This window comes from Melospiza melodia, chromosome 3 (assembly GCF_035770615.1).
Source record: "Melospiza melodia melodia isolate bMelMel2 chromosome 3, bMelMel2.pri, whole genome shotgun sequence".
Classification (NCBI taxonomy): Eukaryota; Metazoa; Chordata; class Aves; order Passeriformes; family Passerellidae; genus Melospiza; species Melospiza melodia.
In genome coordinates this window covers 109,695,382-109,713,626 of record NC_086196.1, presented here as the reverse complement: position 1 = coordinate 109,713,626, position 18,245 = coordinate 109,695,382, and the positions used below count along the sequence as shown (strand labels likewise).

General features: G+C 42.3%; 2 protein-coding genes across 3 annotated transcripts in view; one reads left to right on the top strand and one right to left on the bottom strand.

Annotated features, from left to right (window-relative positions):
• The window catches only part of NVL (nuclear VCP like), a 40,576-nt gene extending 33,880 nt beyond the window's left edge, over positions 1-6,696 (top strand). The window contains exons 21-23 of one of the 2 annotated variants that reach the window (XM_063152559.1): positions 798-886; positions 4,611-4,678; positions 6,428-6,696. In XM_063152559.1, the coding sequence (XP_063008629.1) occupies positions 798-886; positions 4,611-4,678; positions 6,428-6,472 (202 nt within the window). In that variant the 3' untranslated portion in view covers positions 6,473-6,696. Of the gene's footprint in view, positions 1-797; positions 887-4,607; positions 4,679-6,427 lie in introns of both variants that reach the window. The other variant, XM_063152558.1, reaches the window with a different exon arrangement.
• A 4,890-nt stretch (positions 6,697-11,586) lies between these two features.
• On the bottom strand, positions 11,587-17,172 carry DEGS1 (delta 4-desaturase, sphingolipid 1). Its single transcript, XM_063152560.1, has 3 exons — positions 17,014-17,172; positions 15,505-16,247; positions 11,587-13,356 (listed from the first exon to the last, which is right to left on the bottom strand). The coding sequence occupies exons 1-3, from the start codon at positions 17,093-17,095 to the stop codon at positions 13,210-13,212; spliced, it is 972 nt and encodes a 323-aa protein (XP_063008630.1). The 5' UTR covers positions 17,096-17,172; the 3' UTR covers positions 11,587-13,209.
• Positions 17,173-18,245: the final 1,073 nt, after the last annotated feature.

Below are 18,245 nucleotides of genomic sequence, written 5' to 3'. Positions count from 1 at the left end.
GTCCAGAGGTTTTTTGTTCAGTGTGTGGAGGTTTGGGTTTGTTTTGGTTTTTTTTTGTGGGTTTTTTGTTTGAGATTTTGTTGTTGGTTGTGGGTTTTTTGACGCTTGGGTTTTTCCTTATTTTGAGTTTGGGGGTTTTATGTGTGTGGGTTTTTGTTGTGGGTTTTGATGTCTTTGGTTTTGTTTTATTTGGGGTTTTTGTTTTATCTGGTTGGGTTTAATTTTTGATGTTTAAATACTTTATGCCTAGTACCCCCAAATGAAGCATGGGGAGTTAATTTTGAAATTTTTTTTGATTCAATGACTTTCACCAGCTGAAAGACATGTGAAAGCTGCTGTTCCAGTTCCAGGAAACTGGAAAGAAATACTTAAACTGATCTCACCATGCTTTGTGGATACTATTAAGAGCATGTTTACTGTTGATGCAGCTTTGAGCAATTCTCTTTGTAATGCTGAGGGATTTCATTTGAATCTCTCATAAGATTTATTAAAAAAAGAAGTTATGTTCCCAAGAAGTGGCACAGTATTAATCAACCCTTTGCATTTTCAAAGATGCTGAATGGGGATTTAGCCTCTTCCCTTGTTCCTCATTAATTTCATCTTAATTTGTGGCTAAAATCTGAAGGTAAAGGTTGCAGACTGCATAATCATCAGGCCTCTTCCCAGTGTTCTTAAGATGAAATTTGGACAGCACAACCAAATTTTAATGTAATTTTTAGTTTCTTTCTATATGCCATCAGCAAACCAGCAATTTATCAGAAATTCATCTCCAAATAACCTGTTGTTTGTATCCCTAGAGGGGCAGACCTTTCAGCTCTGGTGCGTGAAGCTTCCATTTGTGCCTTGAGACAGGAAATGGCCCTGCAGAATACTCAAAGCAAAAAAGGTAAGAGAGCTTTAAAAAGAAAATCTTAACTGAACAGTGGCAAAGTAAATGGAATATCAAGTATTTAAAGTAGTTGAAAACAAGCATAAATCTGTGAAAGCTGTACATCATGTATTGAATGACTTCTGAGCAAAACAAAAATTGAGTGACATAAGGGGAGGTAGGGGAAGGTACAGGAAAAATGGTTATGCCAGAAGTCAGCACAATTATTTTTTTAAAAGAATTGAAGGTTTCAGCCTTAAAGAAAAGTTTCTGTTAAATGGTTATGTAACCTGATTATTTTCTAGGCTAAATAAATACACCTATGCCAATTTTCCCTGTCACTATCAGAGACTGTGTCACTGATGTATTTGGAGGAGGGTTGCAAACTGCACATTCCCTGATTTCCTACCTTTGGCACCCAGCTGTGTTGTGTAACTGAACACGTACACCCAGCTCTGATGGACTTGGGAGAATCTGTGCCACTTTTGATCTTTGGTGCTTGGCTCATCAGTGCCTCTTGCCAAGACTTTAACAGGAAGTTATGAATTGATTCAAGTACAATCTCTGCCCTTTCATTATCTGTCTGCACTGCTGCTTTAAGTTGTATTTTTGTGGGGATTTTTAACTTATAGATTGAAACTTTTATATAAAATGCCTGTTTAGATTTCCTCCCAGTAATTTGGTTTGTTATTTTATCTTTAAGCCAAAATGCAAAGCTAAGATGGAATTGTGACTTTTCAGATTATGTCCTCAGAAAATACTGTAGGCTTTCAGTATGCCCCTAATTTCTAAGAGCAACACTGGTATTTTAATGGCTTTGAATGATTCTTTTTGGTCTAGTACCTATCCAACCTTGTCTGGATTTTAGCAACAGTAGATTACCAGAGCACAGTGTCTATATTCCCTGTTCTGAGCCCACAACCATGTTCAGCTAGAGGAGGAAAAATCCCTGAGCTATAAAAACCTTCCCTGTTGTGTGACTTGGTTACCCATTTTGCTTGCTGTAGCTGGCTAAGACTCTTGATTTGAGGTAGATATATCTGAGTTCATCCTGATCATTTTTATAATTGAATATAATTATTTTTATAAGTGAATATTCTGCTGTTCAGAATACAGCAGGCTTTATTCAAAACTGTCCATCCCTTGAATTCAGCCTTCACAGTTAGGATTGCAGCCTGAGCACTGAGTGTGTGAATGTGTAGGCAGCCAGCAAGTCCATAATACATGTACAGCTTGATTTGCATGCTTATAGCAGCTTGCTTGCACTGACCTTGATTGGTATGAAAACATGTGAGGTGGTCTCTGATTTGAGACCCTGTTCATTTTTATCTTCAAGATAAAGACTGGGGATTTTGTTCCTTCAGAGTTGGGCAGGACAAGCTCAGCTGCCTCCCCTCCCACGCTCTGCTTTGCTGAGTGTCCTCCTCAGTCACTCCTTTGCAATCAGGGCTGCTCCTCTCTCTTCTGGAGAAACTGTTGCAACTTCTTGCCATACCTGATGTTTTCCCTCTGGAATAAAGTCAGGGGTGTGGTTTTTTTAACACTTGGCAGTGGTTGGTTTGAAGGTGCTTTTAGAAAGTGAAATGTAAAGATATCCTTTTGGTGGTATTTCTTAGGAGAATTCAGAAATTCTACTGCTAATCTGCTGATCATGTTAGTCATTGTGGTCTGAGAATTGCCAGATACAGAAGTTTGTAGGGGAAATTCCTAACAACTGGGCAGATTTTCGCTTTTATGCAGCACCCCTGCATTTCCTCATCGTTGGGCCAGCACTGAATGCTCAGAAAGGTTCACTGTCATTTGCAAACTTGGAGTTTCACTTCTGCCTCCCTTCTCCAAACCACTGAGGATGGTGCATAAAAGTGGTTTCAGCAGCACTGCAGAGTGGGACCCACTCTGCTGCAGCAGTTCTGCAGTTTATGTCAGGCTCCTCAGAAACTCTGCAACACCATGTGCTCCTGGTGACTTCTTCCCATTGATATTTTAGGTCACCTGTTGAGCTTAATCTTGTGTATTTATTTCAAACAGATCTAGTTACACAGAATGTACAGGATATGAGAAACAGAGAGAGAGAGCCTTACTCCTGTTTCAGCTGCAGTGACAAATGCAGACCTTCTAAACCATGATCCTTTTTGTACATTTTTGTAAGAGACAGCCAGTGGTCCCACATCAGCTGCAGTCTGTAGGGCTGATCCTAAGCAGAGAATCTATGAGACTTTTTGTTAGAGCAGTTAAGAGCAAGTGTGGTTTAGCAAGTGAGAAGAAAGTTTTGCATCTTTGCAATTGAATTTGAAAAGCAAGGCCTAGTCCTTGTTTGATAGGAACCATGTATTCCTCACTCAGCTATGTAAACAGGAAAACTCCAATTTCATATTTAGAGTTGCAAGTACATTGTCTTATTTTTAAAAGATTGTACTTGTTGATATACTTCATTATTTTAATTTAACAATATAAATGCTTTTAAATAATAAAATATTTGTACCTGCTTATTCAGACTAAATGGTTTGGTCATCAGAAATCAAGGCAAAGTGTGTTAAAGCAAGTAGCCAAGGTCTAGATTATTCACAGCTACATTTTCTACATGGTCAAGCTTTGGACAAGCTTTTATCACATAATAAGCATGAAGCAGTCTGACTTAACCTGCAGTGAGAGATCAGCTACCTAGGAGATTTTCTCTCTCCCTGTAGCCTTGTCACAGTTTGATTAAAAATTACATGCCTAAAAACAAAAGTGAAAGCAAAATTAAATTCTCCTATCTTTATTGTTTTATGGAGTTTTAATGATTCAGTCTAAAAGTCATCTGTCTTCTGGGAAAGTCCCAATTTGAATGTTTTTCTTACTGCAAATAGCATTTCCTTCAGGTAATAACAACTGTAGGCTATTTGCTCTTCTCCTTAATACCTTAGGCATAATACCTAAGGTATATTTCATGTTTGATTTAGTATCTTCCATTTGCTTTTTAGTCTTTTACTCTTATCAGCAGAATATTTTTGTTTAACTAGGACTCAAAACAGATTAATGTTAAGAGTTTTTTGATGTTGGGACATCCCATTTAATGTGGCAGAGGTGGAAATAAAAGCAATAATCATCCTAATGAAAGAGATTAAAAGAATGCACCAAACAAGACTACAGTTTGTATTTCTGACATATCTGGTACCTGTGCACAGTGCTAGCTGGTAATTATTTATGTAGTGGCATCTTAGGATTTTTAAATCCAGATTAAACAAGGTACTTCCCTGTGAGAGCAGAGGAACCTATGACTTATTTGATGTATGCTTATGTTTTAACATACTAAGAAAACCTGTTCAAAAGGTTATTATTAGGAATAATTACTGTGGAGAGCTGCATTAAGGTCAAAAAGGCAATTTGCATAAACTTAAACACAGGGAGTTGTAGCAGTGAAAGCTTTCATCACTTCAGTGTAATGCCAGATAAAGCAATGATATAAAGCCAATTACTTAGAAATTGAGTAGAATTGCAATGATAGCAAAATGTTTTCTAGATACTTCTTAAATAACAGGGAAGTTTAATATCGAATTTATGTAAAAAAAAAAAAAAAAAAAAAAAAAGGCTCAGAAGTAGAAGTAGCAGAATTTGAGGGATTCACTTCCAGATTCCAGAAAGGCTATGGGAATTCAGGTAGTTAGGTTTCATGAATGCTGCCTTGAAATACATGCAACAGTCACTTGGTTGTCACTTGTCTGCAATTTCAGTCATTTATCATGCTTTGTTCTTTAAGCAGAAATCAAGATTTCTCGTAAACACTTTGAAGAAGCTTTCAGGAAAGTGAAGTCTTCAGTGTCCAAACAGGTAAGGTAAAATTCCAGTATGTAAAGCTCATTACTCCCTTGGGAAGGACACTCTGCTGATGCTGGAGGCTGCTGGGAATGGTTAAGGTGGATTTCAAACTGACACTGCCTCATTCTGCATTAAACAAACCTGATGTTTGTGTTAAGGTCAAAATTAAAGGCTCCCTTTTCAGCTGCAGATGGTGCACTGTGTGTAGATGGCTCACCAGGTTATCAAGGTTATTTTTTACTGTGGTGCCTTGGACTTCACTGACATTCCCAGATTGATTATTAACCTGGCCCTAAGCTCTTATGTCTGCTGAGCTTTCAGTGTAAAGTCAAGGCCTTCAGTGTGCACCACATCCTGCCACAACTTTTCCTCCCCCGTGATGATGACACACAAAGATGCTCAGATGTACAAGAGATGTAAATTTGAGATGGGACACAAAACACACTTTATGATTTCAGTTATTTCTTATCACTCTTTTCATTATTTGGATTTGTCAAGGAAGTTTGTTGCAAATGTTTCCTTATGCCCTTTTCCTTTTAATGACTGAAAGGAAAGCAGTTCAGTCATGTTAATTACTATAATTTTGAAGTTAATATATAGGAATTGCTGTTATTGCAGAGCTTATGTCTAGGTCTCCATGTCTTGCCAAGAGTGTGCTGTACTGCAGCCAGAATACAATAATGTATTCACATGTAGCACTAGCCAGAGAAGTTAGTAAACTATTTCTATTCCTTTCACTTTTATTGTATTTTGGTGGTCAGTGACCTTTCATAAAATTAAAAGTAATCTGTGGCTCCCAGAACCTTTAAAGATGATGTTGGCTGTTGTTTTCCCTTTGCTAATCACTAAACAAACAGCCACAAATATTTAAAACATCTCCTCTAACATGGCAATGACAGTTAAGTATTAGAACATATTCCTTCTGGTTAACAAAAAATGTTATTCTGCATCTCAAAGGCAGCTTAAATATCACATATCTGAGAGTCCTATAGTTTCAATTATAGGAGAGGGCAATTCTGAAGACTTGTCAGTTAGGTATTTTGAAATATCTTTTGCAATACAAGACACTTATCTCCCATTTCCAGCTGCTACTTCCTATGTGCTAGACAAATTCAGTCTGACAAAAACTACAGACTTTGCTATGACACTGGCAAATTTTTAAAAAAGGCAAAAAAGCTGCATCTTACTGGTCTAGTGCACCTACCTCTTCTATCTCATACACATCTGGTTTTGGATTAATTGGTTGACTCATGATAAACTAAAAAAATCTTTAAGCTGTGGGCAGACATCACTTTCTGAAGCCAGACATTTCAGTGGGAGTATTCTGCTCCTCAGAGCTCTCATTTTGAGTGACCAGTGAAAGGGTTAAGGAACAGCAAAGGCTGATGCTGTCTGTTCATGGTGCAGACCTAGAGGGGAGAGGAAAGTGTCAATTCAGCAGCTCCTGTGGTGAGGAGGGCACTGCCTCCTCAGTGGAGCTGCCATCTAACCCAGCATGGCAACAGGAAGTGTAAGAACCTGCCTGAGGCCTCTGGGAATTACACACCAGTGTAATTCTCCCTGGACAGCCTCATTTGTGAGCCAGGCTAGTGGAGGTTTGCCTTCTTTAGGTTTTTGTTTGTAAATGTTTTAAAATGCAGCTAGTGACTCATAGAGCTGGTTTGTTTCACTTGCTTAAATAATACACAAAGTCACTTTTAAATAATGTGTAATTTTTTACCATTGTCTGAGGTATTTTTCCTCTTCTCTTGGCACTGTTAGGATCAAATAATGTATGAAGAGCTGCAGAAGTCACTGTGCAGGTGATAGATTTGGACAATTCCCAAAAGAGACTCTACACTGGTGAAGAGTTCTGCAGTGCCTGTTTTCAAGAGGCAAGTTGGAAAGAAGCTGTACTAAATCTCTCTCAACTTTTTATACTTTTTATACCTGAAAAAATGATCATCACAAGCTACTGCTCCAACGCATCCTTAATTTAACTGTCTCCAGAATAAAAGATACAATACATGCTTCCTTCTTACAACCATTTACATTTTCCAGATGAATGCTTTTAGTGTTAAAAAGCTAACACCCTTCTGATCTATTTGGTGCCCTGAATCAGAAATCCCTGAGGCACAGGCCAACCCTTCCAGCTGTTTACACTGCTCAAAGAGCTGTTTTCAACCACCACAGAAAATTGCTGTTTTCCAGAACAAGGACACTGAAAGAAGCTGTGAAAGTAGGCTGGGAAAGTGCTGCACTGGATGTTATCACACCATTAATCATGCATTTTCCAAGGACAGTGACACATGAGTGTGCCAGCTACTCTGAGCTGCTCACAGCTTCCTTCCACCTCACCAAAATAAACTGCCCACAGATGGCAGGCTGGGAGGGTCATCTAGGAGAGAGTAAAGTTTGGAAATGGAGAAGTGCTATGATACTATGATTCAACCTAGGAAACATTCGAGTTAAGAGGTACTTAACAAGTTGGTGCTTAATTATTTTGCTTAAACAGATAAATTTTCAAAATTGGGAAGCTTCAGTGGTTTGTCTTAACTTGGATAAGTGACAGATTATGAAACCTGCAAGAAGCCTTCAGGGAAAAACCCCAGTGAAATAGTTTTTGTAAGCAACACTTAGTCTCCTACTTGAATTCATTTAAACAAATACCCTGAATAACCAGATCTAACTTTAAGACTGACCTTACATCTTAAATTCTTCTCAGAATTGCCAGCTAACAAGAAATCTTGCTGCACCTTTTTACCCAAAGGTACATGTTTGAAGGCTATCAGATGTAACTTAGCACCACAGACTTGCATTTTAAAAATACTGATGATCATGGCAGCTTGTTCTTAGCACTGGGATTTTTGCTCAACATGGGATGACATTCCCTCCCTCTCCCAGGGAAGTTGGTGCCTGAGTGACTCAAATCCTGACCCATCACACTAACAAATTAAGTCCCTGGATATAAAGCAGATGCTGATGATGTGCCTCAGCTTTTAATTGTAAATCAGACTTGAAGCTTCAGCTATGATTCCCAGAAATCCAAGATGAAGCATCATCATTTTCAATCAATACCAGGTTGGGAGGAAACCTCAGTGATCAATGATCATCTGGTTCAAGCTTTCTTGGCAAAAAGCACAGTATAGACATGATGGGCCAGCACCCTGTCCAGCTGAATCCTACAAGTGTCTGCCATTGGGGAGTCCACCACTGCCCTGGAGAGATTTTTCACAATAACAATCAACCAGTGGAATAATTTTTCCTCATTTCCAATTGGAAGCAGCCCTCACTCCTCATGTTTTCCATGTCACCCCTGTAAAAAGGGAATCTCCCTCCATCTTTGTAACCACCCCTGGAACATGGTGCTGAGTTCTCTCTAAGCTTCATTTTCTCAAGGCTGCACAAACACAGTTCTCTCAGTATTAGCTAATAATACTACAACAGTATAATAATAATAATGATACACCCAATTCATTTGAGTGGAACAAGAGTAAGTGATTTCTCCTTTATGGATATACAGAGAAGATTCCTGCCACCATACTTGAGGATAGCTGCAGATGATGACCTTAAGCAGGGGTGGAGTCCTCAAGTCCTGGCATATCCACCTGAGAATTTTCCTTTCCTTTTATGATGATATTCCTGTGTATGTATGGAGCAAAAAAGCAAAGTAGGGCAAGAGAAGGGAGGAAATGCTACCAAGGTGTAGGGGGATAGAATATAAGAAAATAAAGACAGTGTAGAAAGTAATCTCACCCCTAAGGAGTTGCAGCTGGGCCAATTATCAAAGTTTAGGAACAGGCCTGACTTTACCAGGCCACAGCTGTAACCAGTGAGAAGAAGATGCTATAAAAGAGTGGGGTGGCTGGGTGAGATGGGAATTGGAGTCAGTGGCTGCTTTGTGGAAAAGAAAGAGTCAGTGCTCTGAGGAGCTGCCCATGAGAAACACCAGGAAGGTGTGAAACTTTTGTGATAAGGAGCCAGCAGCATGGAACCCCTGCAATAAGATGACAACATCAAGGAGCAGTAATAGCACTACAGTCTTGTCAAAAGTGCCAGCACAAAACAGGTTTATTATTCAAGGTGTCTCATGATCAGGTGATAGAAGAAGAAGGGTGCAGGAGGGTTTGAATGCACAAGAAAATCTGAAGTTAAGCTGGAAGGACAAAAAGCAAGGTCGGTCAAGTGTCCATATCCTGTGTGCTCACCTCAGCTGGGCTCCATGTGCAGCAAGGAGCAGGCAGGGTAGGCAGCTGAATTCCATTTGCCTGCTCACACATGAGTGTTGCACCCACACTGCTCCTTGTGGGAAATTCTGCTATAGTATGTATCACTAAAACAACAATGATCCTTTGTACACAGAAAATGGGAACTGCTTTAAGGAAGGAGCCTTTTCACCCAATAAGAGACAAATATTTTGTTCTGCATAGGCAGCTACCGCCCCTCCTAGCAGACATGCCTCGAGGTTTTGCCTCCAGTCATCTTGTTTCTGTTGTGACAAGATCAAGAAATTGTTCATCATGCCATTCTCCTCTCCCTTTTCCTGAGGCTAGCAACATATCAAAACCACAAGAATGAGCTTGTCCCAGAGCACAGTAGGTGCTAACAGAAGCATGGATGGGGGCAGAGGCAGTGCAGAGCACTGTCAAAAAGAGAAAAGAAAAATGCTGTCTTCATTCTTGGCTCAGTAGAAAACTTTTTCCACATCTCTGTTCTGACTAAAGTCTTGTATCCCACTGCAGGTTTGATTGTGAAATAGAAAATTTGCTAGAGAAAAGATATTGCATGGAGTTGCAGGTTGCTGTGCCAGGCAGACCCACATGATTCAGACACACCTATTTATCAGATTGCTTTCCTAGGACCTTGCAGAAGCAATGCTGGCAGACCCAGAAGTGGCTCCTGTGCCTTGCAATGAGCAAGCTAAACAGCAGAACTTGCTTTGCTCTAAGTCTTTTGAGACTTCCAAATTAAAGAGCACAGTTTCCAAAAGCTGTGCCAAACTACTTACACAAGGTTGCTGCTTCAAAGTCACTTTCCTCCTCTTAGTCCAACAGCAAGGCAGCCTGCAGTCTGTAGCACTGATGTTATCACTGCTGAACCTCATCATTAAATAAGGAACAAACATCTTTAGGTTCTGCTGTGGCATGCCACTGCATCTGACAGAAGAATAAATGTCAGGGAGGCAGAGGTGAGCCACTGACCTCAGCTCTGACAGTGGCCATGACCAGATCCATGTCTCAGCACCTGGAGACCTTTGCTCACTTAGTGGAGTTCTGAGCACACAGCTGGAATTCTCAGCTGTTCCAGGGAGGAAGCCCTGCCCTGCCCTGCAGGCAGACACAGATGCAGCCACTCAGCACGTTCATGTTGGGAACAGACAGGTTCCACAGCAAGTGGGGAATGCCAGAGGCAAGGGTTGTTCTGAAAGAGGAGCAGACCCACCCCTGTCCTGTGGGAAAACTAATGCCTAGCACAATCAGACTCCAGGGTGCATTACTGACTCCACTTCAGCAGCTCCAGATAACTGGGGGCAGGGAGCATTAAAAACCATGCAAGGACATTTATTCCGAACACTGCAGGTTTTTCTAAAAACCCTGAAGTTTCAGACCTCTGCACAATTTAACTGCAACTAAAATCCTTGGGTGACAGTTAAAATTCCTGACTGATTTCACGTAAAGGAGATGTTTTCCAAACTGAATGGAACAAACACTAATAAACATGTAGAAACACCAAAGTTAACTCATTCCATCTAGAATAGATGTAGAAAAAACAACTGTCAGGATTCTTGATGCTCTTTAGGTTTAATTTGTTCTTCACCAGTTAGTCTAAGTTCCCGCCAACTTTCAGATAAAATGTTTCAAAAATTACACTAACAGCTTTCTGCCAGGTATGTTTTAATTGTATTAATGAAAACTATTTAAGTCCTTAAACCAATAACTAGATGGTTCATATTTGGTTTTTTTAAATGTTAGTGTTTCATATTTCTGTGTCATGCCTTTGGAGTAAACACCATGACACAGAACTTAAATTCATTGTTCATTTAGAATACATCAAACCAGTCGAGTAGGGCCAGCTGCTCCTAGTTACTTTTACCAGTGGTTCAGAAATGCTTCTGCTTTTTAGGGAGGAAACAATGCTGGTTACCTTTCAAATGTTCTGCTTTGGCAGTTCTTACCACTGAGGTGGCTGCTAAGGATTTTATGTATTACACAGGAATGCTGTGCCTGAGAAGAGCAGCTCCCAATGCTTGCAAGAATCAGAGCATTGTTTAGAGCCAAAATTCAATCTCACTAGCCCATATTAACCTAATACACTAAATTGTTCTCCAGTAGGCACCCAGCAGCAGAAAGGTTATGCAAGCACAGTATCTCCCTCAATTCTGCACCATTCAGTACCTCCTAAAGTGACAATAATGTATTTATAATTTGAGTTAGAACAGAAAATCATAGTCAGAACACCTTAAAACAAAAATTGCAATTTTAAACAAGAAAGATGGCAACTTCAGCCCTTTTAAAAAGCAGGAATTCCATTAGTAGGTAACTAAGACAACTACCTATAAAATCTTTACTCTGAACTCAGCTTATCTTAAATATTCATGTAGGATAACTGAATTTCTTAACTTTAGCTCTTAGCCATAAAACTTTGTAGGCACTTTCCATCCTTCATCCAGCCATGAATAAATCATCAACACCAAAGATAATTTAAAAAACAGAGTGATATTAAATGGCTTAAAAAGAAACTGGTTTGCAGCTTCTTAAGCCTTCACAAGTATTTCAACCCAAGTCAGTTCTCCTCTGCATAGGGAGGAAAGGCATTTATTCTTTACAGCTCATCTATATCACCATTCCATAGAAAGGTCTCAAATCTGCTTTAGAAATACCAAATTTCTCTAAAGCTTAAGTCCTTCAGCATAAGAGGACCAATCAAAAATTCACCCAGTATTACTTTAACCTTTTCTTTTTAATTACATGTAAAAATACTGGACAAATTCTAATTTGACATTGCACTCCACCCTGAGCAACGCACTGGCTACCTCACAGGTTGTGGGCATAATGAAATCACTCTGTGGGTGGCTGGCAGACTTTCACACCACTTCTATTGTTTAGCCACAGATAAGGGCCCACACTTAAACAAAACACACATTTGAAACAGCACCACAGTGGAGTTAAGAGGTACCAGTACAATCTTTTCAGGCACTCACCTTTTCAAAACAGACAAACACCCAAAAAACCACCCCAAAATACAGGAGCTGAAGGCATCTAAAATTGAGTTACAGCAGCTACAACTTCCACCTTCCTCAGATTCCTTCTTTCAGATTCATGAAGAACATACACAGAGCCACCATTTGAGATTTAAGGGTAATTTGTAGCCAGGTTTGACTGCTTAAAGCCAAGAAGGCAAATCTGCTGTGCTGAGGTATGGAAAGGTTCTTCACTGTGCAGCATGTCCCTCTGTTCCCAATGAAAAATTTCCTAGGCAGGAAGTTTGATAACACCACCTCTGACCACATTTTAATATATAAGAAAGACAAGTATTTATGGAGGGTACTGTAGGTTTAGGGGGAAAAAAACAAACAAGATTATTTAACAACCTTTCTGTGTACACAAATGACTAATGTGCTAATAGGCAGTATTGTCAGGGGCTGTAGCTAGACTTGCTTGCCAAAATAGTGTCTGTTTCCATCCATTCATTTTTCCATAAAAGCCAAATTTCCAAGTAAGTGTAAATATTTATATTTGAAGCCATAGTAACATGGTAATAATTTTTCTTCAAAGATCAGAAAACCCCCAAACTCTCTAAACAAGACTTTTTCCAACATGAAACCCCAGATCAGGTTTATTAAGTTGCCTAAATGCTACCTGCTCACTCTACATGCCAACAGAAGCAGCTCAGGCAGTAGGGGGGACCCTTGGAGTTGGCAATACCTGTGAATTCCCCACCTTTTTTTGTTTTTCACAAAGAAGTCACAGAAGCCATCTCAAAGATAGCAGTTTCATTCTGATAGATTGCTCCTTTAAGGTACTCTCAGTAGAAAAGATTGAACTTTAAAGCATTGCTTTAAATGACATATTTAAACAAAAGCAGACTGAACAATTTGTGCAAATTTAGTTCTTCCAACCATCAGTTTGGAAACATTTTCAACAGAATGTTTAAGTTAACAAATCATGTTCGTTTAGAATTAACAGGTAAGTACAGCATTTTAAAACTACCATCTAAATAGCATGTTGAGGGCAGTATAATACATTGAGAACTTTTAAACTGTTATGAGTCAGACACTTTATATAAATTTAACACCTACCAAAGTAAATTCTGTAACAAAGTGATTTTGCATTAATGCATATAACACTGATCCTTAGGCAAACAGAGACACATTAAACCAACAAATCTGAGGACTGTGAGGAATGTTATAGCTGGTTGGAGTCTGCTACAAAATCCTTAAGGATGCATTGCTATGTTGCTGTACATCTTAATTCAGGACACAGGTGAACAGCTTTAGCAGGAAACCTTTATACCAGCCACTTTAAAGCAAGCAGACATTTCAGAGTTTTTTGGTTGCCAGAAGTTTAATCTTGCTTCACTTCACCCTTTAATTGCCTTTTCATGCGTGAGTATGGGCTGATTGTGTCATCCATCACGAAGTCATACAGGACTCTTATCCAAGAGTTATACTGGGGCAGGTTGTCATAGTATTCAGCTGCTATTTTCTTCACCTGAAGGAGAGATATGAGGTTTATTTACTGGTTATGTTAACAGCACTTGTGACAACTTTACAGCCCTCAGTGTGTAACCTGGTAATGTGTAACAGCACAGGAAGTTCCATTCCAGAAGTTAGATCCTACAGGAAAGGCCACTCGTGTCACAATGCAAACATTCCTTGAAGGAAAAAGCAGTTCCCTAGTTATTAAGTAAATCTGCTGTGAAGTTTTTGGAGCTGCCAGAACAAACTCAGCTAACTTTCCAAAGTTCCTTCACCATGCTTCCTACAGGGTGATGGAGCTCACCAAGCAAGTGGTTTGGTTGCTATTGAAAGTGTGTGACTCAGCTCAGTGCTGACTCACAGATATACAACTAACAGTAAAAGGATGTTTTATGTTCTAGGAAGAGCTGTTTAGCACAGCTATTTTTACTTGTAGCATCAAATCCCGGTACTCAGAAGAAAAAAGGCATTTTATTTCTGAGGAATACTTTGCTTCTGAAGACAGACTTCAAAGAATGAATAGAAACTACTTCCAAAGACTGTTCTCAGTTCCACATGTTAACTAGGGCACTGTTTAAACTGAGAGCAGCAGGTTCAGTTAGGTGCCCACACTGCTATTTAGGGCCAGCCACTTAAAGCCTTAAAAACATGACCAGAACAAAAAGGATTCTTTACAAAATTCCATAGCTTTAGTCCAAAAAATAACATCAATCTGTGTAAGCAGCAAACAAACCCGAGATATTTACATGTCTGGTTTGAAGGCAAAGCTTGTTAGACCCATCACACCTATAAAATAGTGCACCTAGGCAATGTTCTTTTACTCAACAGTAATAACTCTCAGCTCACCAGTGCTGAGGAATCAAGTGTTCAGTACTCAGGGATTTTTAGCACACAGCACAGCAGCCCAATCCAATCAAATTAACTGCACTGTTCCAAAAGAAGGCTTTGTTTTCTTATCAGAGCTGTGGATTATGAGTCCTGCAGCAGAACTGGGTGTCTACCCCCAGAATTAAAAACCTGGAAAAATTCATAGCCTTCTTATAGCTAAAGTACCTACCCAAGAAGTGAAATGCTGGTTCACAGCACAGACCCACATATCAAAGGTGAGTTAAAGCAACTTTCACTGCATTTGAAATATCAAAATCTATTAATAACAGCAATCATCTAGCTTTAAAAAAAATTACACAAGACCACACAAAGCCTCAGCAAACCAACTGCATGATCTACCTGCCCTGCTAAAAGTGCTGGTGTAGTTATTTCAGCTGCAGTTCCACCACTGACAACAGAAATACCAATCAAGTTTGGACTTCACCAGAGGGATGATCTTACAAGGTCTCACTATTGCCAAATGCAATACCAAAGCTGTAAGACCAACACCACAGCTGCTGTCAAACTGCAAATTTAGTGTCTGATGAAAAACTGAAGATTCAGGTGTAACCCTGAAGCCTGTGACCCCATTCTTCAATTGGGAAACACGATACAGTGAGAAGGAAGCTTCTGACTGTAAGAAGCAAAGGTTCAAGCAGGAGAACTTCACCTCTGCTACTCATGCAGGCATGACAGGTCTAAGTCCTGGCTTCAAACTCTTCATTCTGCCTGTCCTACACTGCCAACGTACAGCTGATCCTTACTTAGGGGTCAAAGGCTCTTGCCAGAGGAAACTGAAGTGCTGCAGACTAGAGAAGTTATTAAACATTTGTCAATAGTACAGTAAACATTAACAGGACCTCAAACCCTCTCTGTTCCTGCACCAGAGGGTGTCCCTGAAAGAGGAGACTGAAGGATAAGCACACATTACAGTACTGTCCTTAACATTTCAATGGCAGAGATAACAAACCTCCAGAGTTAACTACAACCTGTTAACTAGTTTCTTGCATACTTACAAACAAGAGTTCAGAAGACAGGCTGTAATTACAGAAAGCTAAAGTTAGTGCAAAGCATAAGACATGCATTCCCTCCCCTCTCCTTTTATGGAAGAGGACTGAGCAGCAGCAAACTGGAAGCTTGTTCAGGCTATCACTAAAATGCTTAATAATCACCTCCTTTATCACTCAACTTATATTGTGGGGTTTCTTTTTGGTTTTAATCTCCCAACTTCCATTCTTCTGTTAATGTTCTACCTTAATTTAAGAAAAAGTAATAACCTTAGAAGTTAACTTACCAGTGGAAGGCTCTTGCCAGGAATATTGGGGAAGTCATGATGTTCATTGTGATAGCCAACATTAAAAGTGAGCAAATTAAGTGGCCCATAGTAGGAGTAGGTCTCATGTCCTTTTAGAAACATGTAATGTTCAGCAATGAAGTGTCCTGAAATTGGGTGCAACCCAAGACCAAGTACTGAACCAGCAAGCATGTAAAAAATGGATTTGACTCCCCATAAATAATATATTACCACATCAAAGGCGAGTTGAGCCAATAAATTGATTATTTCAAGTCGACTAATGGGCTTAGGATTGATGCAGAGAGGTCTAATGGCATAGAAAAAGGGCTGAAGAACAATCCATATGAACTTCCTAAACCGGGTGCAGAAAAACCAGCCCTCGAAGTTGGTGGGAATGTCCACATCGATGCCGTCACCGCCCAGGTACCGATGGTGATCCATGTGGTACCTCTTGAAGGAGATGGAGTAGGGGAGACCCAGAGGAAGGTTGGCAAATATTCCAAACCATCGATTCCACATGGCTTTGCAGTTGCCAAAGGCACTGTTGTGGGAGATCTCGTGGATAGCCAGAGTCATGGAGTGACTAATGCAGCTTCCAAAAACGTAAGCCCAGAAGACAACCCATTTCCAATCCAAGTCTTTAACCAGGTAGAATGCAGTCAGCTGCGCCAGAACCATCAGCACAACCACCCAGATCAGGTTGTAGTCTGGCTTCATCAATGCTTTGATCTCCGGATGTTTAGCTAGATGGGAAAAAATTCAATGAAGAAAGTTATTTCAAAGCTCTCCTCACAGCCAACTATCCCAATTAATTACCGTTTTTTCCTGCCTTTGTCCCAATTAGGAATTGTCTGCAAAGGTAATGAAAACGCGTGACCTTTCCACTTGTGATACTTACTGCTATAATGAATCATTTGCAATCAAGTCATTTTAGCACTTTTGCGTTGCTCAGCAACTACACGCGTACATGGCAAGCAGCAGCACCGCATCAGCCTCCTCAGGAAGGAAACGCCTCTGAGCCCACAACCCCCCCGGTAGTTCACAAGGGCTCTCGAAGGCTCAGCCCCAGCCCCGATGTCAGCGCCGCCGCTATCCGCCAGCCCCGGCCGAGACGCGGCTGCCGCGGTGACCTCTGCGCACAGCGGCCCCGGCACCACCGTCCCGCGGGCAGGGAGCGGCCCGGGGCCGCCGGGGAACCGGGGCTGCTATTCCGCCGCCCGGGATGGCAGCCCGGCCCGCCGCCGCCGCCCCGCGCCTCGGGCTCGGCCCCCGCAGGCGGGCGGCCGCCCCTCCCCGCTCCTTTCCCCGCTCCTTCCCTTCCCCTCCCCCGCCAGCGCCGCCAAGGCGGCGGCTCCCGGCTCCCGCCCCCACGTCCGCAGCCCGGCCCGGCTCCGGCCGCCCCGCCGGGAGGCTCCGGGGGCCCGCGGCGCCCCCCGACAAGGGCGGCCATCTTGTGGGGTGCCCGTGCGCGTCCCCCCCGCTCCGCCACGCAGCCGGCGGCTCCCTCACCCAGGATCTCCTTGCGGCGGTCGGCGTGCGGCTGGTCCGTGTAGACCCACTCGAAATCCTCCCTGGCCACAGTGTTCCCCATCGCGGCAGCGAGCAATCCCCTGACCGGCTGCGCGCCCGCTGCACCGAGCCCCCGCTACCGCGCTTTATAGCGCGGCGGAGGCGGCGCGGAGCCACGCCCCCCCGACCCGCCCTCGCCGCCCATTGGCCGCCGCCCGCTGCTGGGCGCGCTCCCGCCGCCGCTGCGCCCCCTGGCGGCGGGGCGGGGCGGGCGCTGAGGGGCTCGGGGAGCGGGACAGGAGCAGCCCTCAGAGCGGGGAAAAACAACCCTCAGAGCGGGACAAGAGCAGCCCTCTGGCCGGACAGGGGGAGCCCTTAGAGCGGGGAAGGAGGAGCCCTCAGAGCGGAGAGAAATAGCCTTCAGAAAGTGACAGGAGCCGCCCTCAGAGAGGGGGACAGGAACAGCCCTCAGAAAAGACAGGAGCAGCCCTCAGACGGGACAGGAGGAGGCCTCAGGGCGAACAGGAGCAGCCCTCAGAGCGGGGGACAGGAACAGCCCTCAAAGAGGACAGGAGGAGGGAGCCCTCACAGCGGGCTGGGGCAGCCCTCAGAGCGGGCAAGGGCAGCCCTCAGACGGGACAGGAGGAGCCCTCAGGGAGGACAGGAGGAACCCTCACAGCGGGCAAGGGCAGCCCTCAGACCGGACAGGAACAACCCTAAGAGCAGGACAGGAGGAACCCTCAGAGCGGGCAGGGGCAGCCTTCAGAACAGGGAAAAGCCATTCGCCGTCCTAACCCCGCGTTCCCGTGAGCTGCTGTCCTGGCCTGACCCCGTGCTTCCAGGCCCCTGCCTAAAGGTACTGAACTACAACTCCAAACACCTGTAGCAAAGTCTGCATTTCCTTCCCTTTTTGTGGTAAGATATTTTAAGAACTTCTTTGGCAAATTCCTCTGTAAGAACTTACCTCTATTTAATCTGTCACTGTGTGTATTTGTCACAAAACACTGATTGTGGGCAGTTCAGTGAGAAAGATTGCCCTGTGTAGAAGTTGAACTACCACTTGTTGGAATTTCAGTTATCCGCTCATAATAATCTACATCAGTAGATCAAAAATCCACTCAAATTAATCTAAATCAGCACTAGTGATAAAACCAATGGAGGCTATTATCACAAAGTAAATTATGCCTTATCTCTTTAGGTAGTACTAGTACCTCAAGGTTATGATTCATCAC

What these genes read in the sequence shown, in the direction of transcription:
- DEGS1 (XM_063152560.1), bottom strand. Translation starts at nt 17,095, where the DNA reads ATGGGGAACACTGTGGCCAGGGAGGATTTCGAGTGGGTCTACACGGAC. An exon ending in CCGCCGCAAGGAGATCCTGG is followed by an intron (nt 16,248 to 17,013) that starts GTGAGGGAGCCG and finishes TTTCCCATCTAG; the next exon opens with CTAAACATCCGGAGATCAAA. An exon ending in CTGGCAAGAGCCTTCCACTG is followed by an intron (nt 13,357 to 15,504) that starts GTAAGTTAACTT and finishes TCTCTCCTTCAG; the next exon opens with GTGAAGAAAATAGCAGCTGA.